Consider the following 19,533-nt stretch of genomic DNA (forward strand, 5'->3'; position numbering starts at 1 on the left):
TTTTCTACACCCTTCTCTGTGCCACAAACACCATGCTCCGTTCTAAGGAAATAAAATTGAGCCAAAGGAAAATGATTGCTTCCTTCATTTGGGAGAAGTAGCATCAATCATACGTTTACATTAATAAATGTGTGATAATGAATTAATATCCTAGCTCTGATAGGAGAGGAAGAGCTAAAATTAGTGTTTAATTCCCTAACAGCTCTGGTCCCTGTGTGTCTTCTCTTCCTCTCTCTCTCTCTCTCCCTCTCTCTCTCTTCCCTCTTTGACAAAATGGCTAACAACACTCAGTCCTGTCATCGCTATGGTGCTTTATAGCCACATTCTTTCTTTTAATTATGCAGTAAGAAAACATTGTTATTACTCAATCTGACACTGGGAGAGTGAATAAACGAATATTTGCATTATGAGAGTTTGAGGGCAGAAATATGCCACAGGCCCTAATTTGAAACCATCAGATTTAGTAGCTGCTAACCGACCTAAAATCAAAGACTCTGAATTTCCTTTTTTCTTTCTTTCTTTCTTTTTCTTTTCTTTTTAACAACAGCGAGAGAAAAAAACCTCTTTTCTCTGCAGAAGTCAGGACTGGATCTTAGAATTGGAAATGCGTCCTCCCCCATGCATGCCCACCCACATGGTTAACAAACGATGGATTTCCCAAGATAGCAGCCAAACGCTCGGTTTCTAATCGCCGTATATTTCTTCCCCGCCAGAATCTCCAAGTCCTTCCGAATAAGCCCAGTCAGTCACACTTTCTGAACTTTTGAGCAAATGTCTTCCGGCTTCATCTGTTTTCTGCAAAACCCTCAGGCACAGGCAGGGGAGCAGAGGCCGGGGCGTAGCGGCCCCGCGACGGGATCCCGGCGCAGGGAGTCCGACAGGATGCGAGGCCACTGGGCGTCAGCGCCCTCCAGCCTGCAACGCCCGAACGTGTCTCCCAGCCCTGGTTCCACTCGCTGCCGGTGGGCTGAATGATTAGCCTCGCTATTTCTACCTCCCCCCGCTGCAATTCTTTATATTTATTAGCAGGAAGGAAATAAAGGACTAAGAAGGAAATGGTTAGCCTTAGTTTTTCCCGAGGAGGAAGTTGGAATAGGGGAATAGTTGGAATCTGGTGTGGTGGAAAAGGCAGGTCGATTTCTCTGGCTGATTATTTCTTCTAGATCATCCTTGTCTCGGGCCTGGAAGGCCCCGCACTCTTTCTTCCTCTCTAATACCCGACTGACAGCCTTCCCCTCCCCCACCTCTGGAGGTGCCACCATCCCCTCTGATGCTGCCTGGGTTGCTGCATCACTCTGCTGCCTCTCCCCCCGCCCTGTCCCCGCCCCTCCCCACAATAAAGCATGCGCAGTGCGTCCCGTGCCGGGCAACAGCATCAGCATCAGGACCCGAATTCGCTCTCGGGAGCGCTCTCGAGAGCCGGGAGCACGCCCGCGGCGCGCGCCCCCGCCTGGCTCGCTCCCGCGCGCCGCCTCAGCATCCTCAGCCCCACCAGCAGCCCCCGCAGTCACTGGAGCGGCCGCGCCCGCCGCAGGGAGGGAGGAGCAACTGGGGAGGCTCCAAGTTGGCAGAGCAACTGGGACCCCCGGACTCGTCAGCGTCCGCCCCGAGTGGGCCTGAGACGCGAGCTGGGGAAGGGGCGCCGCCCAGTCCCTAGCCCCGAGCCCTGACCCCCTGCTCGCGGCGGCACCATGCGCGCCGAGCCGGCGTGACCGGCTCCGCCCGCAGCTTCCCCGCAGCCTAGCCCGGCGCACTCTCCCGCCACACCGAGCGGCGCCCGGGAGCTATGAGCCATGAAGCCGCCCGGCAGCAGCTCCCGGCGGCCGCCCCTGGCGGGCTGCAGTCTTTCGCGAGCCTCCAGCGGCCCCCGCGGCGGCCCCGCCGGCCCGGCGCCTGCCCGCGCCCTGGCCCGCGCGCCGCCCTGCCGCCTGCTCCTCGTCCTTCTCCTGCTGCCTCCACTCGCCGCCTCGTCCCGGCCCCGCGCCTGGGGGTCTGCTGCACCCAGCGGTGGGTATGGCCCCGGTTCCCTTTGCATTGCCTTGCTCGTGGGGCCCTGCAGAGGAAAGCGAAGGGCACAGGCAGGTCCGTGCGCTCTGGACACGTCCCGGGCTCGGCCTTTCCGCGCCTCCCTGCCTACCTCTCTTATTCCGCAACCTCCCATTCATTCCAGTTCACTTTTTGAAGTTAATTTCTGTTACATTCACTAGAAACCCATTCCAATTACTGTCGGTTCCACTGGAAGGTATTTAGTGGATGCGGGGTCCCTCTGTGCAACTTGGCTGATGGGAGCCCGGTGGATGGGTAATGCAGCGAGGGAGCAAGTTGCTTCTTGGGTGGTGGAGCCTGAATGTGAATGCAAAAGGATGTAATAATAATGTTAACATGTTGTTTCCTCAAATTGCCTACTGGGTTTATCCCCTCCTGTTGGAATTAAAGTGGGGGAGAGAAAAACTTCGGGGATATAAACCTTTGGTTTGTAATTCTCAAAATGCTTGTCATTATAATGAACAATTTAGATAATATTCAATACAATTGGAAATCAGTGAAAGCAGAAAGCTGGCCTTGGCAGGAACGTAAAAAGGAATTGGAAAGCTGCCAGCATCTGCATCCCTCTATGGCAAAGGATTTTTTGCTCATCTCAAAGTTAGAAGAAAAGGGAATTGTCCACTTTGTTAAATGAATCATTTAACATGAATTCAGCACTCAAGTTATCTTAGGAGCGTTCTTAGGTCTCAGATGAGATACTCATATTCAGAGTCCCATTGAGCTTCTGTAGACTCGGAGAAGGATAGAAATGAGGGCCAGAACCCTTGAGCGAGTTCATTAAATGACTCATTTTTCAAGTCCATTCTGCCCACCCCCCCCACCCACTCCCATACTTAGAAGTATAGATTTGAGACTGATTAAAAATGTACATACAAAACACAAATCAAACTACATTATCGTATAAGCCTTATTGGCTGTTAACTTATCCAGGCAATTTCATTGTTGCAATAACTTGCTTTACTGTGTGTCCACTTCTTACCTGCTTATAAATAGGAAACTTTGTTTATGCCACTAATGGAAAAATGCATTTTGGTATTTATGTATTTATAGGGTATATATGTGTGTGTTTGTATGTATTTGTGCCCCTTGCCCCTTTTCCCCCAACCAGCTCCACGTTGGAATGAAACTGCAGAAAAAATTTTGGGAGTCCTGGCAGATGAAGACAACACATTGCAACAGCATAGCAGCAGTAATATCAGTGACAGCAATGCAATGCAGAAAGAAATCACACTGCCTTCAAGACTCATATATTACATCAACCAAGACTCGGAAAGCCCTTACCATGTTCTTGACACAAAGGCAAGACACCAGCAAAAACATAACAAGGTAGGCAGTGAGCCAGTTATGCAAAAGTAGCTGCCATGAAGTTTTCCTTTAATTCAATTTTCTGCCAGAATCTGATTTCACAAATTTTACTGCAACATTTTATTAGGAAATCAGTTAATATTATGTTAGGGGAGAAACTGGAGGGAATTAACCTGGAATCTACTGGAATAAGATTGCCATTTTTTTCTCTTCTCTGACTCAAAACTGGAATTGGAATTTTCTTAAAATGGCCTTAGAAGTTTAACAGCTGAAAATGTGGTCCATGTATCTTTCAAGTGCATTGGACACTGAATAATAGTTAAGTGACTATGTGTATGATCCTGACTTGTATCTGTGAGGCTTTATGTAAGGGTGCAGTATTCTCCCTCCCATGATGAAAACTGCTTTCCACCTGCACACAGGAGATTGCTATCAGAGACTATTTGGCTGCAGATTCTCCATCAGTCTTTCACTTAGAAACTGAATGTTTAAATGTAAATAACCTCTTCCTTTATTGATCAATAGAAAAAAACCCTTTGTTATATTTTTAGTAGGTAAACAATTTGACGTTTTTAAAAGATTATGGTGAATACAAACAAGCCCTTTATACTTTATAGAGACCAGTTTGGTCAGCGTCATCCTTAGACTCTGTCTGCCTTAACTGTGAGCAGTTGCTTTACTTTCAGGTTGGTTCAGAAAGGGGCCCTAATATTTTAGAAGACATTCAATGGAAGATCAATGTGCTTAATATCCAAAGAGTTTAAGGAATCTTTTTTCCTGCTTACTCTTTTTTATTTGAGTAAATAATATTTTGGACCCAAGCAGATTTATACAATGGGTTATTAGTGGCTTTGTTTTTTTATCAGGAGCAGAAAAGAGAGTCTCTGTGTCAAATATTTTACTTTGAACTATTCCTGTTCAGTTGAGAGGAACAGGAACTGTTTAATACCTAGGACTTTAGAAAAGCGTCTGTGGTTTACATCATTGTTTTCATTAGTTTTCTAAAACATAGGTAAGTGGTAACGGTATTTATTTCCATTTTACAAGTGTGGAGTTAGAAATTTAAGATTTTTGGAGACTTTCCCGAGATCATAAAATATCTAATATAAAATTCAAGAGGCCTGAATATTTAATTTTTAATATTTTTTTACAAGTCAGATTTCTGAGAAAATACTTCCTTTAGTATTAAATGTTATTGGAGAAGTTAATTTTGTTTCGGAGTATTGTGCAGTGGCTGCTACCCACCTTGGCTGAGTTGAATGGGTCTCTGTTCTCACAGTACATTTTTCACCTACTCCTATGTAACTTAATGGGTTGCCTCCTGGATCATGTCTACCAATTTGCCTTGTTGATAAGCGGAGTGGGTAATGTCTTAAAGGAAGAAGAGTCCAAGGCCCCTTTGATAGATGCATTGAGGGCCATTATGTGGCTTTCCTAATTAATGAGACCTTCTCTGGTTAAGTGGCAAGTTCTCAAACTCCAGTGCCTTCGTATAAGTTGCTGGAGGAAGGAAAAAAAAAAAAAACTGCCTCAAAGTCTATTTTAAAGAATGCTCAAGCCCTACTGAGCTGAGACTTGAAAGAAATTTCTGTGGAACTTCTTTGTAACTCAAGTGTTGGAGGCTATGACTAATGCCTATCTTATAATCTAACCTTATGTGGTTGTTTTGTTGGTGGGACATGGTTCGATTACCATATATCCGAATTTCTATGATAATAGGTTTGTTAGAACTTCATCCGCCTCTCATGTAGAGGAATAGATTTCTCACTGTGAACCACATACTTGCTGTTGGAAGGCGTCTACCTCTCCACTTTCATTCCCCACAGTGGTTGAGTTTCTTTTATCTTCAAAATGTGCTTATGCAGAAATTACATATGAAAGCATTTTTTCTTATTCTTATTAGTTTAATTCAACAAACATTTGTTACACATTTTTCATGTGCAAAGTAGTATGCTAGAGATTTGATAAGAGATAAGGGGTACAAGGTGAATAAGACAGGAGACAGAGAAAAGAGATAAGCAAAATTCTAAAAAGGGCTCTCATACAGTTTTCTTAAATGGTGCATTCCTTGAAATTCCCTTTGCATTCTAGTCTTTGCCTTTTACTTGTGTTTTTAAGCATCTCTTGAACTGGTTGACAAAAAGTGCTCCATATGCTTTATGCTTGTATCTTAGGATGACTTGCCAAATAATAGTGATAAGAGATACTTGTCAGTTCAGCTGTTTTACAAATGTTTCGGTAAGAGAGAAAGTATAGAATTTCATCATTTTTGCTTCTATAAGTTTGCATTTTAGTATCTATGTAGTATGTACCTTTTTTCCTCCACTGATTTCATTGCACTCAAGCACATCTTAATGAATGCCTGAGAAATGCTGAATCACTGTGCCATTCTCCTGGATTCTCCTAGTTTGGAGGTAGAGATGGAAAGGGAAATTCCCAGATATAGGTTGCAAGGCAGAGCTCCATATTTATTTCAGAAATATTCAGTGTTGATCAGGCCTTATTACTTTATGGCTGTGAAAGTTAAAAATGTTTATTAACTCTTTTAAATTGGTAAGTTTAGAAGCAGACGTACAAAGCACCTCTGTAATACTAGTGTTTCTGAAAACCTTAAAGTTTTCTTTGTCAAAGGCTGTTTAGAAACCTTTTTATCTCCAGCTAGGATGATGTATGACTTATTGTCCAAACTACGACATTTTTGAGAGCGAAAGAGGGCACGCTTAACAATTATGCCAGGACAACAGGCGTAAACCAAGATGGTCCAGAGCAGACAAGGAATATGATCACTTCAGATCTAAACAATTATGTTCCTTGATTTTTGGTGCTTACTAAAGTTCAAGTTTTTACATAGACAGTTTTTATTTTATTTTCTGATGATTTATTGTAATTTTTTCCTTACTAGCAAGGATGTCAGTTTACCACCACATAGAAGTATTAGGGTCTGAAAAGGAAAAATTTAGTTTTGCTTCGTTACCAAGATATATTTTTTTCATTTGTAGAGACTTTTCCAGGCATAAACAGAATTTTATGCTTATTAAACATAAGAATTTTATTAACCATTAATGCAATATATAAATAAAATGGATCATACATTTAAAAAGAGGGAGAAAATATTTAGATTCATTCATTCATTCATTTATTCATGCATGAATTCTGAGATAATCCTATGAGGTCAGTTTCTAAGGAAGTTAATGAATCTGTGGCAGAGGAAAAATAATTTTTCCTCTACCCTTCTAGGTTCGTGACTGAGACATATCCTGTATTAAAAGACAGATTAACAGGAGAAAAATAGGAGTCTAATGACATGTATACCTTCTGTGTACATGGGAGAGGCCTAGGAGAACTGAGTGACGCTTCTAGCCCTAGTCATCACTGTAAATAACATCTCCAGCTAAAGACAAAAGGATGTGTTGAGAGGTGGGGAGCCAGTTCTGAGAGGCTGTAAGGAAATGCACAGTAATCAAGGGGAAAGTTGTTATGCACATTTAAGTTGTCTTCTCCCTTGATAGAAGAGTTTCTGGCCTCTTAGCTATCCTCCTCTACCTGGTACTAAGAAGGAGACACCCTGACAAATGGAGATTTCTTATAAAGGTAAAAGTTTCTTACAAAAGGGTAACTACCGAGTTTTCAGAGCTTCTCTGGTGTCTGCTCTTTCTTAAAAATAATTGTCCTAAAGCAACAAATAAACAAGACAAACAAACAGAGACTTATGGACATGGACTATAAACTAGTGGTTACCAGGGGATAGGGGGAAGGGGGGAGGTAGACAGGGTAAAGAGGGTCAAATATGTGGTGACAGAAGGAAATCTCACTATGGGAGGTGAATGCACAGTGTAAATATATATATGCCTTACTGTTAAAGTGTACAGCTGAAACTTATTGGATTTCGTTAACTAATGTCATCATAAAAAAATTAAAAAATTAAATAATAAAAAATAATAAATAAACATTAAAAAAATAATAATTGGCCTTAAATAATCCTTTTGCCAAAGATGCATATTTTAGGGTGGTACATTCTGCTCCCATTCAAACCTTTCCCTGAAACTTTCCTTTAGTCAAAAATTACTTGCCCTGTTTCCTTTCTCAGGATTTTTTTCCCTTCCCGGCGGGAAGGGGTGGCTGATGTTCACCGTGTGTAGTGCTGGGTCTGGGGAAAATGAAAGCCATCTCTTTTGACTTTAGTCGGCCTGCAGATGCTGTCTTTTGTTACCTCCCTGCTTTGTTGAGGAGCTGAGCTGGTGTATTGAATTAAGAATATGCAGAGTATGGCCTGCTGAATGAGGGGGCACAAGCCACCCACACGGGGGTGGCAGGTGGTTCCTTCAGCATCTGAGTTCCCACTTTGGGGAAGTAAAATCCATGGAGTTGTTTTGATGGGAGGCACAGTTTTAGTACACCCACACTAAAGAAACAGAGTCACAAAATTTATGACTTGAAGATCTCAGAAGCAAGGGGGTACAGTGAGCCAGGGGAAGAGCAGTCCCCACTCCCATGCTATAAATGAGCAGGAGATGGACTGTGGGGTAGCAAGCACCTGTTTACTCATAAGAGGGTTGGGGTGGAGGTCACAGACTTTTCACGGCCTTAACTTTAAGTGGTTATTTTAAAAGGTGCCCTGGAAAAAGCAAAATGGGGACTAATGGCAGAAATCCTAAACTCAAGTCTTTGTCTAAATGTCTAGACTCTGGATGTGAGCAAGGTTCTCATAAGGTAAAATGCCTAGGCTGCAACTCAGAAAAACAAGAGTTGTTTTTCTCATCACCCCTACTCCCCACCACCCCAAGTTAAAGAGAGAGGAGAGATGTTTAAGTGAATTTAGATCACAATGATTATTATTACTTCCTACTCTACTTCAGGATAAGGCCGGTTCCTCATTTCCTGACTATCCAGAAGCCAGCTACTCCGTTGTGCTTGGTGTTGGACAGCAGAAAGAGACACAGGGACCTTTCTCAGAATTGGTAGAGTGGCAACTATTTTGTTCTATGACAATACAAACTTTTGTATTGGTTTCAACAGCCTTCTCAAATTTTCCAGGTCATTATAAAATTGTAGCATATAGAATTCAGACTTGTAATAGTTTTACTTGTAATGCCTTCCCTATGGTAAACTGTTGGTAAATATCTGTTGAATGAATTGATGGTTGAACACTCATATATTGGAATGAGTGCGGTGCTTTCTGTGAAATTTCATGTTGTAATCAAATTGACATTCAAAAGAGCCTCAAGTTACTGTTAAGCAGTTTTGGCACTGTGACAGATCAGTAGGAGACAGAATGTTGGTCTTGAGTTTTTAGCACTGCATAAATTGCACCTACTTTCTGCTTACATTACCTAAAATTGTGAAAATACCTATGTTAACAATTCTTAGATTATCTCTATCACTGTCACCACCATTAATGTGGCTAATCAAGAGCTGACCATGTGGCAGTTTTTGTCATTGCTGTGGGTTAATTCTCAATGGTGGAGCAAGAGTTGTCTGCTTAGTTTCCAGTAAATCAGATTTACATCTGTTAATGGTTAAGTTCTATTTGGTTCGGCAATCATTTATTGAATACCTGTTTTAAATCAGGCACTGTGCTAGACTTTGGTAAAAATGATGAAAAGTAACACTCAGTCCCTACCTTTGCTCATAACTTGATGGGCATTAGAAACAAGGCAGCTAATGGTGCATAGTTCATGCCAGTGCAGTTGCTAGTTGTAAGAACGAAGGGCTGTGGGCACCCAGCAAAGTCAAAAAAAGCCTCGTAGAGGAAGACATAATTGAGCTGGACCTACATAGCAATTAGGAGGTAAGTTTTTAGGAGGTGAAGCGGGGCCCACAAAGTTAGAGGCAAGGCCCTGGTCTGCTGGGAGGCAGTAGGGAGCTCATTCTATGTGGTCAGTGTGAGAAGAGGAAACCCAGTGTGGGAAATTTAAAAAGAATTTTGCATTAGTGTTACATTTGTAGCCAGTTAAAAACTCACTTAATTCCTGTAGAAATCCAGTGACGTACATGTTTATAGATGCAGCAGTTGCAGTTAATAGTAAGTGTCTCCAATAATGACAAACAGCTAGTAAGTGGCAGAGTCAGGATTTGAACTCAGGTCTTATCTTGGCAAAGCTCTCACTGCAGAGAGAATAGGGTGTGTTGGGAGTGGCAGGTGGTGAATGTGAAAGCTGTGAAGGCTGTGAAGAGATAAAGGAGTTGGATTTATTCCATATCAAATGGTTAAGTCTCGAGAAGTCAGGAGTTGAACACATTTTGATTAAGCATTGATTGACTGCCAATTCTGTGATTCCTTAGGGAATTTACCTTCTAGTGGGAGAAGATAGACCATAAACACCAGAGCAACAGCAACAGCACCACAAAGATTTCAGGTATTGACAAGTGCTTGAAGAAGATAAAGTAGCCTACATGGTAGAGAATGGTGGGTGGGATGATTTCTCTTGAAGAGTAAGAAGTTAGAGCCTATGATCTTGGGCAGAAGTAACCCATCTACTGTCCCTCCTCTTTAGATGGGGTGGGTGGGCATGAGCTGTTTACTTCAGTCTTCCCCACTCTTTGTTGCCTATCAACCACCCTTCCTCATTTCTGCTACTTGTCTGGCCCCTATAGGCATTTGAGTTTGCACCCTAGTCTTTGGTGCTTCTCTCCTATGAAATCTGGACCATTTTTGATCATTTCATCCCAGATTGGGTTGACAGCCATCGTATTTTCTAGCAGTCCGCAGCTGAGCTGTGCTCTTGAAAGTCTTGCTTTAGCATGTATTCCTACGTAACATTTTCCACTTTCTGCTCATGGGTTGACTCATTCCTGCTAACTATACAACTACCAGTGTCATTCTGTCTGCACTTATTCTCAGGGTTTGTTAACAGATTGGGCCACTGTCCTTCCTGTACAGCCAGTTAAAAAATACCAGGCACACTTACATGGCTGATGGCGTTGCCCAGGGTCGGTGACATCACCCGTCTGCGGGTAGAGTAGGGCATGAAGAGAGCTGTCCTCCCTCATTTTTCTCAGTGGTACCGCTATTTTCCAAGCCATCTGAAAGCGAACCTTTGGAGTCATCTTTGACTCTTTTCTCTCCTTCGTCTTCTATCTATAAATAGTCAGTTATTAAGTCTTGACGTTTCTCCCTTGAACCCATCCACCCCTCCTCCTCTCTGTATTGTGTTCTTGTCATCGCTTCTGTCTCTCTCTCTCTGTCAATCTATCAGTCCCACTGCTGACAGACTAATCTTCGTAAAACGCTTATTTCATCACGTGACCCCCTTTATCTTCATGCGACAAGCATAATTTCAGCTAGATAAATTTTACTTGTGGTGTGAAGGAGAGAATATGAAACGCTCTGGAGATGAGCTGTCGCTCCTCTCTGTGTACTATATGTTTGCTACTCTGTTCTCCTTTCTTGATTTTTCCAGGCTGTTTACTCAAAGGTTAGTCCATACCAGGAGGTAATTTTGTCTGGATGATTTCGTTCATATATGTTCAAACTCTGGGGCTAGTTATGGAAAACTCTTGTGAACATTAGCTATAACCCAATGTATCAGTAAAGCGTTCTCAGGCTTTTGTTTTTATTTCAAATACTGTTAAACTCCTGCTTCAGAAAACTCTGCCATCTCCATCTTTAAGATCTGAGTAATTAATTGCTCCTAGTGTATAAGTTTTCTGAATGAAAATATTTTATTCCTCTCAAAAATTTACGTAATCATAAGGCCTTATTCACACAAGTGACATGGGTACCCTTTAACCTTATGAAAGACTCATTCATTCATATAATTTATTCATTCAAAATCCACCAAGCATCTGAATTTTGCAGTTTTACAGAGGAGTCTTTGTGTCTAGCATTTATATAAATTCAGGACAATTTTAATCAAATCTAATGCTAGGAATTCTATTATAAAAAAGAATAGATCCAGCTATCATATTTTACTCAGAATAATGAGAAGTTAAAAACAATCATGTTCATTCATAGCAAAATAGGATAAAGTGTTTGCTTTTTATAGAGGAACATGAAAGGTGCTTTCTCCATCACTGGCCACCCAGTCTGAAAGAGTGCCAAACATGTCAATTAGCTGGATGCTCTAGATAAGGTTTTGTTATATAGATGTCTTCTCTGGCTGAAGAGTAGATAAGATGCTTTCCTCACCTGGGAAATTATAAATAAATGAATTTGAGATTGCCTTTCAATTTTACTGTGAAATATATTTGTTAACAAGATCTACCTTAACACTAAATGTTCTCTAAGCTGTCTGCTTAGAAAGGAAAAAGAGGGAAATTCAATACATCTCCTCTATCGATAGACACTAATTGCAGAGAAATAAGTTCAAACAAACTAATTAACAGAAGTGTAAATGGCGCCTGTAATGCTCTTTAGCTTTGATTTGTTATCATATAGTTGGGGACATTTACCTCTTTCTTATCTGCATGACAGTGTCCACTTGAGGAAGTCATCTTGGCACATTTTTAATCCTAGGAATATAGTGGGAACAAGATAATCACATGCTCTGGGACCATCTCCTTTTGTCCTCACTGGGGCAAAAGATTAATTTTAGAAGTTGAATCTAAGCATGCCTTGAGGCATATCATAGAAAACATTCCAGAGCCATGAAGAAATTGATTTTGAGTATCTGCTGACTTCTAGTATCTGTTCCAGAGCTTCCTTCCCTTAGTGTGAATGCTCGAGAATTTGCTATATCAGGTTGTGGTCTAGATCACTTAATTGGGTGCTTTGAGCTGTCTTTTCATTGTAAACAGGTCTGCTAGTACCATATACTCTTATAGTTAATGGATATTACAGATGGGCTCCATTAATAATATTAATCGATCAACGCCTAGAGGAGTGCCCCGTCCTCCACGTGTCTTCTTGCTCTTTACATTTTCAGCTAAGTCGAATGTATTAAATCAACTCGCAACTCACTGTAATGCGCTGGTAGTAACAAATATAATACATTGCTTTTGTAGTGAACCTAAACAGTTTTATCAAGGTATTTTCCTATCTATAATCTCACAACATCCTCCCAGCAATAAAACAACTTTTATTATTAGATGATGATTATTTCTGCATTCTAGGTGGGGAAACTAAGTCCGAAGAAATCAAGTCCATTGCTCCAGGTCTTGGAATTTATTGGCATGACCAGAATGCCAGAATGACAAGAACCGTGGTCTGTAGACTTCCGGCCCCTCGTGCTTTCATCGCACCACAACTGTGGGTTGCATAGAAAAGTTTCTGTCTCTTTTAGACACCTTTTCGCTCTATGATAAGGACCTATGAACTAATTATACCATGGGTACGCAACCACACACATTGCCCTGGCCTTCCTCTGCAACATGTTGATTTTCTTGTTTTCTTCTTTTTCTTTCTAAATGAGTACTCCAGATAAATAATCTTTTTAAAAATGCTGACATTTTTTCTACAATATTTTGCTTACCTACTTGCATTTCCTTGTTAACCTTCTTTAACGTACTTTTTCCTCTATTAGATTCCCCACCTTCCTTGTTTACTAAACACTTTTAGTGTTTTCAAATTATAAGTCAGACATTTGACTATTCTAGAAAAGCTTTTTTTTTTTTTTTAAATATTCTCTAATAAAGGGGTCTGCAGTCTAAAGAACTAGGTCTTCAAAACAAGCTGAATTTAACAAGAACTGGTTAATTTACTCTCTATTTTTTTACTAACACCCAGTTTAAACTTTTTGTCAGCATGAGATAACCACTGTTCCTAAGCAGACATGATATTATTTCAGCCAAAGCAAGGGAATTGGCAATCTAGTGATACAGTATAGGCATTTAGTTGTGGAGTAAATGTGATTTGTATTAGGCTTTTTGGAATGTCAGATATTCTTTGACTTCTCTTACTAACTCTTTTGACACATAGTGGTGAAGAATGATTGAGAAGTCAAGGGTTGGGAGTGTGACAGATCTGTTAACACCAGTTATTTAGACTTGGGCAAATTACCTAGTCTTTCTAAGCTCCAGCTTTCTTATCAATAGCATGGATGTAATAATAGTGCCCACCCCAGAGGCTGTGCCTGAATGAAATTGGATCACCCATGTAAAGTGCTTTGCCCAGTACCTGGCATACAGGAAGTTCTCAGCAAGTGTTATCTAGTCCTGACTGACAAGAGGTCCAGGGAATCCAGGTTGTGAAATGCTCTTTTATAAATAAAGGATTTTTTTTGTTAAAAATGAAGGTGGGTTTAGAAGTAGTTGTGAAGACATGTGTGGGGAAAGGTGACTTTTAGGGTCTTTCTGGTTTTATGGGTACATGTGAACTTGATTGCTTGACCTCAGATGAGAGTGGAGTAAATCCTTGAGGGTGTCGTGAGATGTCTTAGAGGCTGCACTCCTCTAAACCACGTTGAAGCAGTAGTATGTGAACATGCTATTTGTTCTCTGGGGATGTAGAGGAGTTTTCCCTAGACTTTGCCAATAATCAGGGCACTCCAGGGCAGGCTTGGAATAGGGCGTTTTAGTGAGTTGTAAGGTGAACTGTTTTCTTTATGGTGCTAATTGCCAAGGTGGGCATGGTGTGGCACCAAACACTATAAACAGCACATATTTATATGATAATTTCCCTAAGAAATGACGCATTTAAACATCCACTCACCTCTCTTCTTTCTCCCACCAATTCCCTAAACAAAACAAAACCTAAGAAGTGCTTTCATTTGCCATTGATAGTTTTCTGGCTTTGGAATGAAATTTTAACAGTTATAAAACTATGACAAATAGAATAGTACATAGATCTCTTAATCAGAAACACTGAACAGGGTAAAAATATCAGAAATACAGTTCTGTTTTTATTTAGACACTGGGATATTATTGAACATGCTATGGCCAGATGTAAAATTTTGGGCTTCGCATCCTAACTGCTTTAACCAAGAGGAGTTCATACATTGATTCCCCTTCTCTGATAAATTATGGCTAACAACAGTGAGGAACTGTAAGTGAGCACAACTAGTTAATTACCTTGTTAATTACTATGGTCTGCCCTGTGCAATGAAATGAACTTTCATCCCCGTAGAATGTTCAGACTGTAGTTAGAGGCATTTATCACTGTTGGGCGGCATAAACACAATCACGCGTCCCTTTCACTTGTTATTTTTGGCATTGCAATTGTGAGTAAAACATTTTTTAAAAATAGTTAACTATTATTCTTTCCCTTTCTAATGAATTATACCTATATTTTTCTTTTATTCTTTTATTTGGGACATTAATGCTTTTTAAAACCTACTAATTTATTTAGAATTGTTACCCAAATGGTATATTTATAAACTATTTTGTCTTTGTATCAGATCTTAAATCACCTTTCCATTTTAGTTTTCTAGAGTTCTTGGATGTCTCATGACATGTTTTAACACCCTAATATGTTAAAAATTTATAAACTTATTTGACTTGTTTGTATGAAACACTTGTTTGTGATGTAACATTTTAGAATCTTAGTTTCTTCATAGAGAGCATAATCTCTCCCTTGATACCCAGACTTACATATCCAACTGTTTATCTTGTATGTCCACTTGGATATCTGATAGGCAACTCAAACCCAACATGTCCAAAACAAAGCTCTTTACTCTAACATCTCCTACCCCAACCTGCCCTTCCACTGTCTTTCCCTTCTGAGAAGTTAGAAGATCATTCTTCCAGTTGCCCGAGCCAAGAGACTCTACTCTTTTTCTCTCAAGCATTACTTCAAGCCATTAAATCTTGCTGGTTCTCCCTTCAGTTTTATTCAGAATTCAACCATTTTTTACTGTCTCCATTGCTGCCAACCTGGTCATCACTCCTTCCTGTATTATTAAAATATCTTTTTAAATCTTGTCCCTGCTTTTGTCCTGTCCCCGTCACTCTGACTCCAGTCTGTTTTACACACAACAGGTAGAGTGATCCTTTTGTATACTAATTTGGATCATGTTACTCCTTAGCTCAGTAACCCACAGGAGCTTCCCATCTCACTCAGAGTGACTTTTTTTTTTCCCTCTTCTAATCATAATGTGGTCACCTATGAAAATTAAAATGTGAGTATCACAGTTTTATTTCCATGAAGAGCAGTGCTTTTTTACTTCTTGGTAGCTAGGGAAATTGCTTGAGGTCAAAGAAGAGAAGCTTCTCAGCCTTCACAGAATTTTCTGAAGGGGCTCTTATGTCAGAGTGGAAGGAAACAGATTGTACTGCAACCGTTGGGCCTCATGGGGAGAGGATGATCACAGAAATGCGAGTATAAACTGAGGTTCTGAAAAGAAAATTGCTCAAAAGAAGTATTTGGAGACGTTTTGCTGGAAGCTTAGATTTGCTAATGGTTGGACGAATAAAACACGATATTTAAGAGAAAGATAAGTAGTTCAATTTTTGTAATACAACTTTTTTATTATGGTAAAATATACATAACTTAAAATTTACCATTTTAACCATTTTTGTATTTTGTACTTTTTAACTATCTCTGTGGCATTGAGTATATTTACATTATTGTGCTACCATCACCACCATCCATCTCCAGAACATTTTCATTTTATCCAACTGAAACTCTGTACTCGTTAAATACTAATTCCATATTTCTCCCTCTTCCCAGCCCCTGGCAACCACCATTCTACTTTATGTCTCTGTGAATTTGATTTTCCTAGGTACCTCATGTAAATAGAATTATATAGTACTGGCCCTTTTGTGACTGGCTTATTTCACAGAGCATAATGTCTTCAAGGTTCTTTATGTTTTAGAATGTATCCAGATTTCCTTCCTTTTTAGGGCTGAATAATGTTTCATTGTATGTATATATCACATTTTGATGGATACTTGGACTTTTTCACCTTTAGATTATTGTGAATAATGTTGCTGTGAACATGGATGTTCAAATATCTGTTTGAATCCCCGTTTTCAATTCATTTGGGTATATCTATACCCAGAAGTGGAATTGCTGGATTTAATTTTTAATTTTTTGAGGAATCACTGTGACATTTTTCACGGCAGCTGCATTATTTTACACGCCTATCAGCAATGCACAAAGGTTCCAATTTCTTCACATTCATGTAAACACTCTTTTTTTTTTTTTGATATAGCCATCCTAATGGGTGTGAAATGGTATCTCATCTTGGTTTTGATTTGCATTTTTCTGATGATTAGTCATGTCGAGCACCTTTTCATTTGCTTATTGGCCATTCATATATCTTCTTTGGAGAAATGTCAATTAAAACTTTTGACTATTTTTTAATTGGGTTGTTTAATTTTTAACTCTGTTGATAGTGTACTTTGATGCACAAAAGTTTTTAATTTTGATGATGTTCAACTTACCTATTTTTCTTTTGTTGTTTGTGCTTTTGGTGTTATAGCCAAGAAGCTTCTCCCCTATATTTTCTTCAAAGAGTTTTATATTTTCAGCTCTTATATTTAGGCCTTTGATTCATTTTAGTTAATTTTTGTATATGGTGTAATTTAAAGGTTCAACTCTATGTTTTTTGTATATAGATATTCAGTTTTCCTATCGCCATTTGTTGAAAAGACTGTCTTTTCTCCACTGAATGGTCATGGCACCCTTGTCAAAATTCATCGACTATATATGTGAGGGTTTATTTCTGGGCTGGTTTAGTCCATTGGTCTATATGTCCATCTTTATGTCAGCACCACACTGTTTTTGTTATAGTAACTTGATGGTAAGTTTTAAAATCAGGAAGTGTGAGACCTCTAGCTTTGTTATTTTTCAGGATTCTTTTGGCTTTTGGGGGTCCCTTGAGATTCTCTATGAATTTTAGGATAGATTTTTTAATTTCTGCAAAAAAATGTCACTGAGATTTTGATAAGAATTGCACTGAATCTGTGGATTGCTTTGCATAATATTGGCATCTTAACAATATTAAGTCTTTCAGTCCATGAGCACAAGATGTCATTCTTTCCATTTATTTGTTTTATTTAATTTCTTTCATCAATGTTTTACAGTTTTCAGTGTCCTTAGTTAAGTTTATTCCTAAGTATTTATTCTTCTTGATGCTATTGTAAATGGAATTGTTTTCTTAATTTCTTTTTAGGATTTTGCATTGTTAGTGTATAAAAATGAAACTAATTTTTGTGTGTCGATTTTGTATCCTGCAACTTTGCAGAATTCATTTATTAGTTTTAGTTTTCTTGGTATATGTGTGTGGAATCTTTAGGGCTTCTACATATCAGATCATGTCATCTATAAACAGTGATAATATGTTTTTTCTTTCCAGTTTACATGCCTCTTTTTTTTCCTTTGCCTAATTGCTCTGGCTAGGACTTCTAGTACTATGCTGAATAGAAGTGGCGAAAGTGGGCATATTTATCTTGTTCCTGATCTTAGCGGAAAAGTTTTCGATTTTTCTTCATTGAGTGTGATTCAAGTATGAGCTGTGGATTTTTCTTATATGGCCTTTATTATGTTTAGGTTGTTTCTTTCTAATAATTTTGCTTGTAATACAACTTTTTTATTATGGTAAAATATACATAACTTAAAATTTACCATTGTAACCATTTTTGTATTTTGTACTTTTTAACTATCTCTGTGGCATTGAGTATATTTACATAAAGGAATCTCACAGATTCCTTTTAAAGGGTTACCAGAATATATGTGAGTAGATAATTAATTGGCTGCATATTAAGTGGGCAATTTTGGATGAATCACTTACATCTCTAGATTTAATTTGGCCTCATTTTAAAAGTAAGGAGATTGGGTTAGATTTGGTGAATTTCAAACTTTTGTGTGTGTTGAAACCACCAAGGAGAGGGGGTTGTTGAAAACAATTTGAGTTAGTGGGTATATATCAGGTTCAATGGTTTGCATTTTTACATCACAGGTGACTTTGATGTGGGTGGGTTTGTCCTCTAGAATCCCTTAAAATTCTGTGAAATATCTTTCAATAAATGTTGACTGGGTGTTCACCAGAGGCAAAGAAATATGGATACAAGTAGTTGAGTTAGGGATTGTACATTATTCTAAGTAATGTCTGTATTTGTGGAGTAGCTGCTACCCTGAGATTCTGTCATGATGGAAGAAGAATAGGAATTATAAAGTGTGGATTCTTGTTATTTGAAAGTAAGGAGAGTAGCTGGCTTCAGAAGTAGTTGGTGTGAAATGATTCGGGGAGAAAAGAGTTTTTCAAAAATAGAGATAGAGGAGAGCCTAAGGAACAATTTTCTACAATAAGGCTGCTGGTGGGATCATGGTGCCCTCTGATTTTATCACCAAGAAATCCTTGGCGGGACAGTTTCTGGTGGGGGAATTCTAAAGAACAGTGTTGGGAATCAGAGGGAAGAAATGCTACAATAGCTGAAAAAACGGATGACTAATTTCCACATATACACATGCATACCCTCACATGTAAAATTAGTGTAAATTGTTGTATAAAATTAGTAGTTGCTATATTTATTTACATGGTCTAAGAATTCAGCGTTCACAAAGGAAAAAAATGAAAAGTAAAAGTCTCTTGTCATTCCCCAAAGGCTGTTAAATATTTATTTTTAGTCCTTTTAACATTAAAAAATTTATCTCTGCCCTATTTTTAGATCCATCAACCTAAGATATTATCTTTTGTCTGCCTGCTATAAAATGAAAAGAATATATCGCACTATGTTGTACTCTTTCTTTTCCTACCTCCTCATTTTTTTCCTTATATATTTTAAAATTTCTGGTAGTTTTAGCAGGAATTTTACAGTCAAAACAGACTTGGGGAGGGTGAGCTTAGTTAGGGTTAGAATTATGTGGTAAGTTGCTATCTTTTGCCTCTGGAGAGAGAAGTAAAATTGGAGACCCAGGAAAGACAGCTGAACACAAGTACCTCCCCATGATGAGTTGCTAAGAGCTCCTGCTCAGTGTGCAAGGCCTTGATGGTGAGGGATGGAGAGAAATTTTGTGGAGGAGGAAATTGCGTTATTTCCTTTTCCATTGTTTTTTAAAGGCAAGAAGGGGCCAGAGGGTGAAGGGCCTATTAGGATTTCATTCTTGTTATAATGGGAAGCCACTGATGGGTTTTAAACAAGGAAATAACATTTTCTGATTTATATTTTAAAAAAGATCAGATTTCTGGCAGCTATATAGGCCATGGACTGTGGAGGAGCAAGAATGGCAGCAAGGAGACCAGTTAGGAGGCGCTGGAGTCGTCCAGGGCAGAGTCTGCATGCCTGTGCTAGGGTGGTAGCAGAGGAGTTACAGAGAAGTAGTTGATTTGGGATATATTTTAGAGATCAAGCCTCCAGATGGTT

The 19,533-nt window shown here is 39.4% G+C and overlaps 1 protein-coding gene across 1 annotated transcript in view; it reads left to right on the top strand.

The window, feature by feature from the left end:
- Positions 1–1,396: 1,396 nt before the first annotated feature.
- Positions 1,397–19,533, top strand: part of ADAM23 (ADAM metallopeptidase domain 23) — a 144,592-nt gene continuing 126,455 nt past the window's right edge. Inside the window, exons 1-2 of the mRNA XM_039844553.1 lie at positions 1,397–2,007; positions 3,155–3,372. Of these exons, the coding sequence (XP_039700487.1) occupies positions 1,794–2,007; positions 3,155–3,372 (432 nt within the window). The 5' untranslated portion in view covers positions 1,397–1,793. The remainder of the gene's footprint in view (positions 2,008–3,154; positions 3,373–19,533) is intronic.

Source organism: Pteropus medius, unplaced genomic scaffold, assembly GCF_902729225.1.
Source record: "Pteropus medius unplaced genomic scaffold, Ma_sr-lr_union100, whole genome shotgun sequence".
NCBI lineage: Eukaryota > Metazoa > Chordata > Mammalia > Chiroptera > Pteropodidae > Pteropus > Pteropus medius.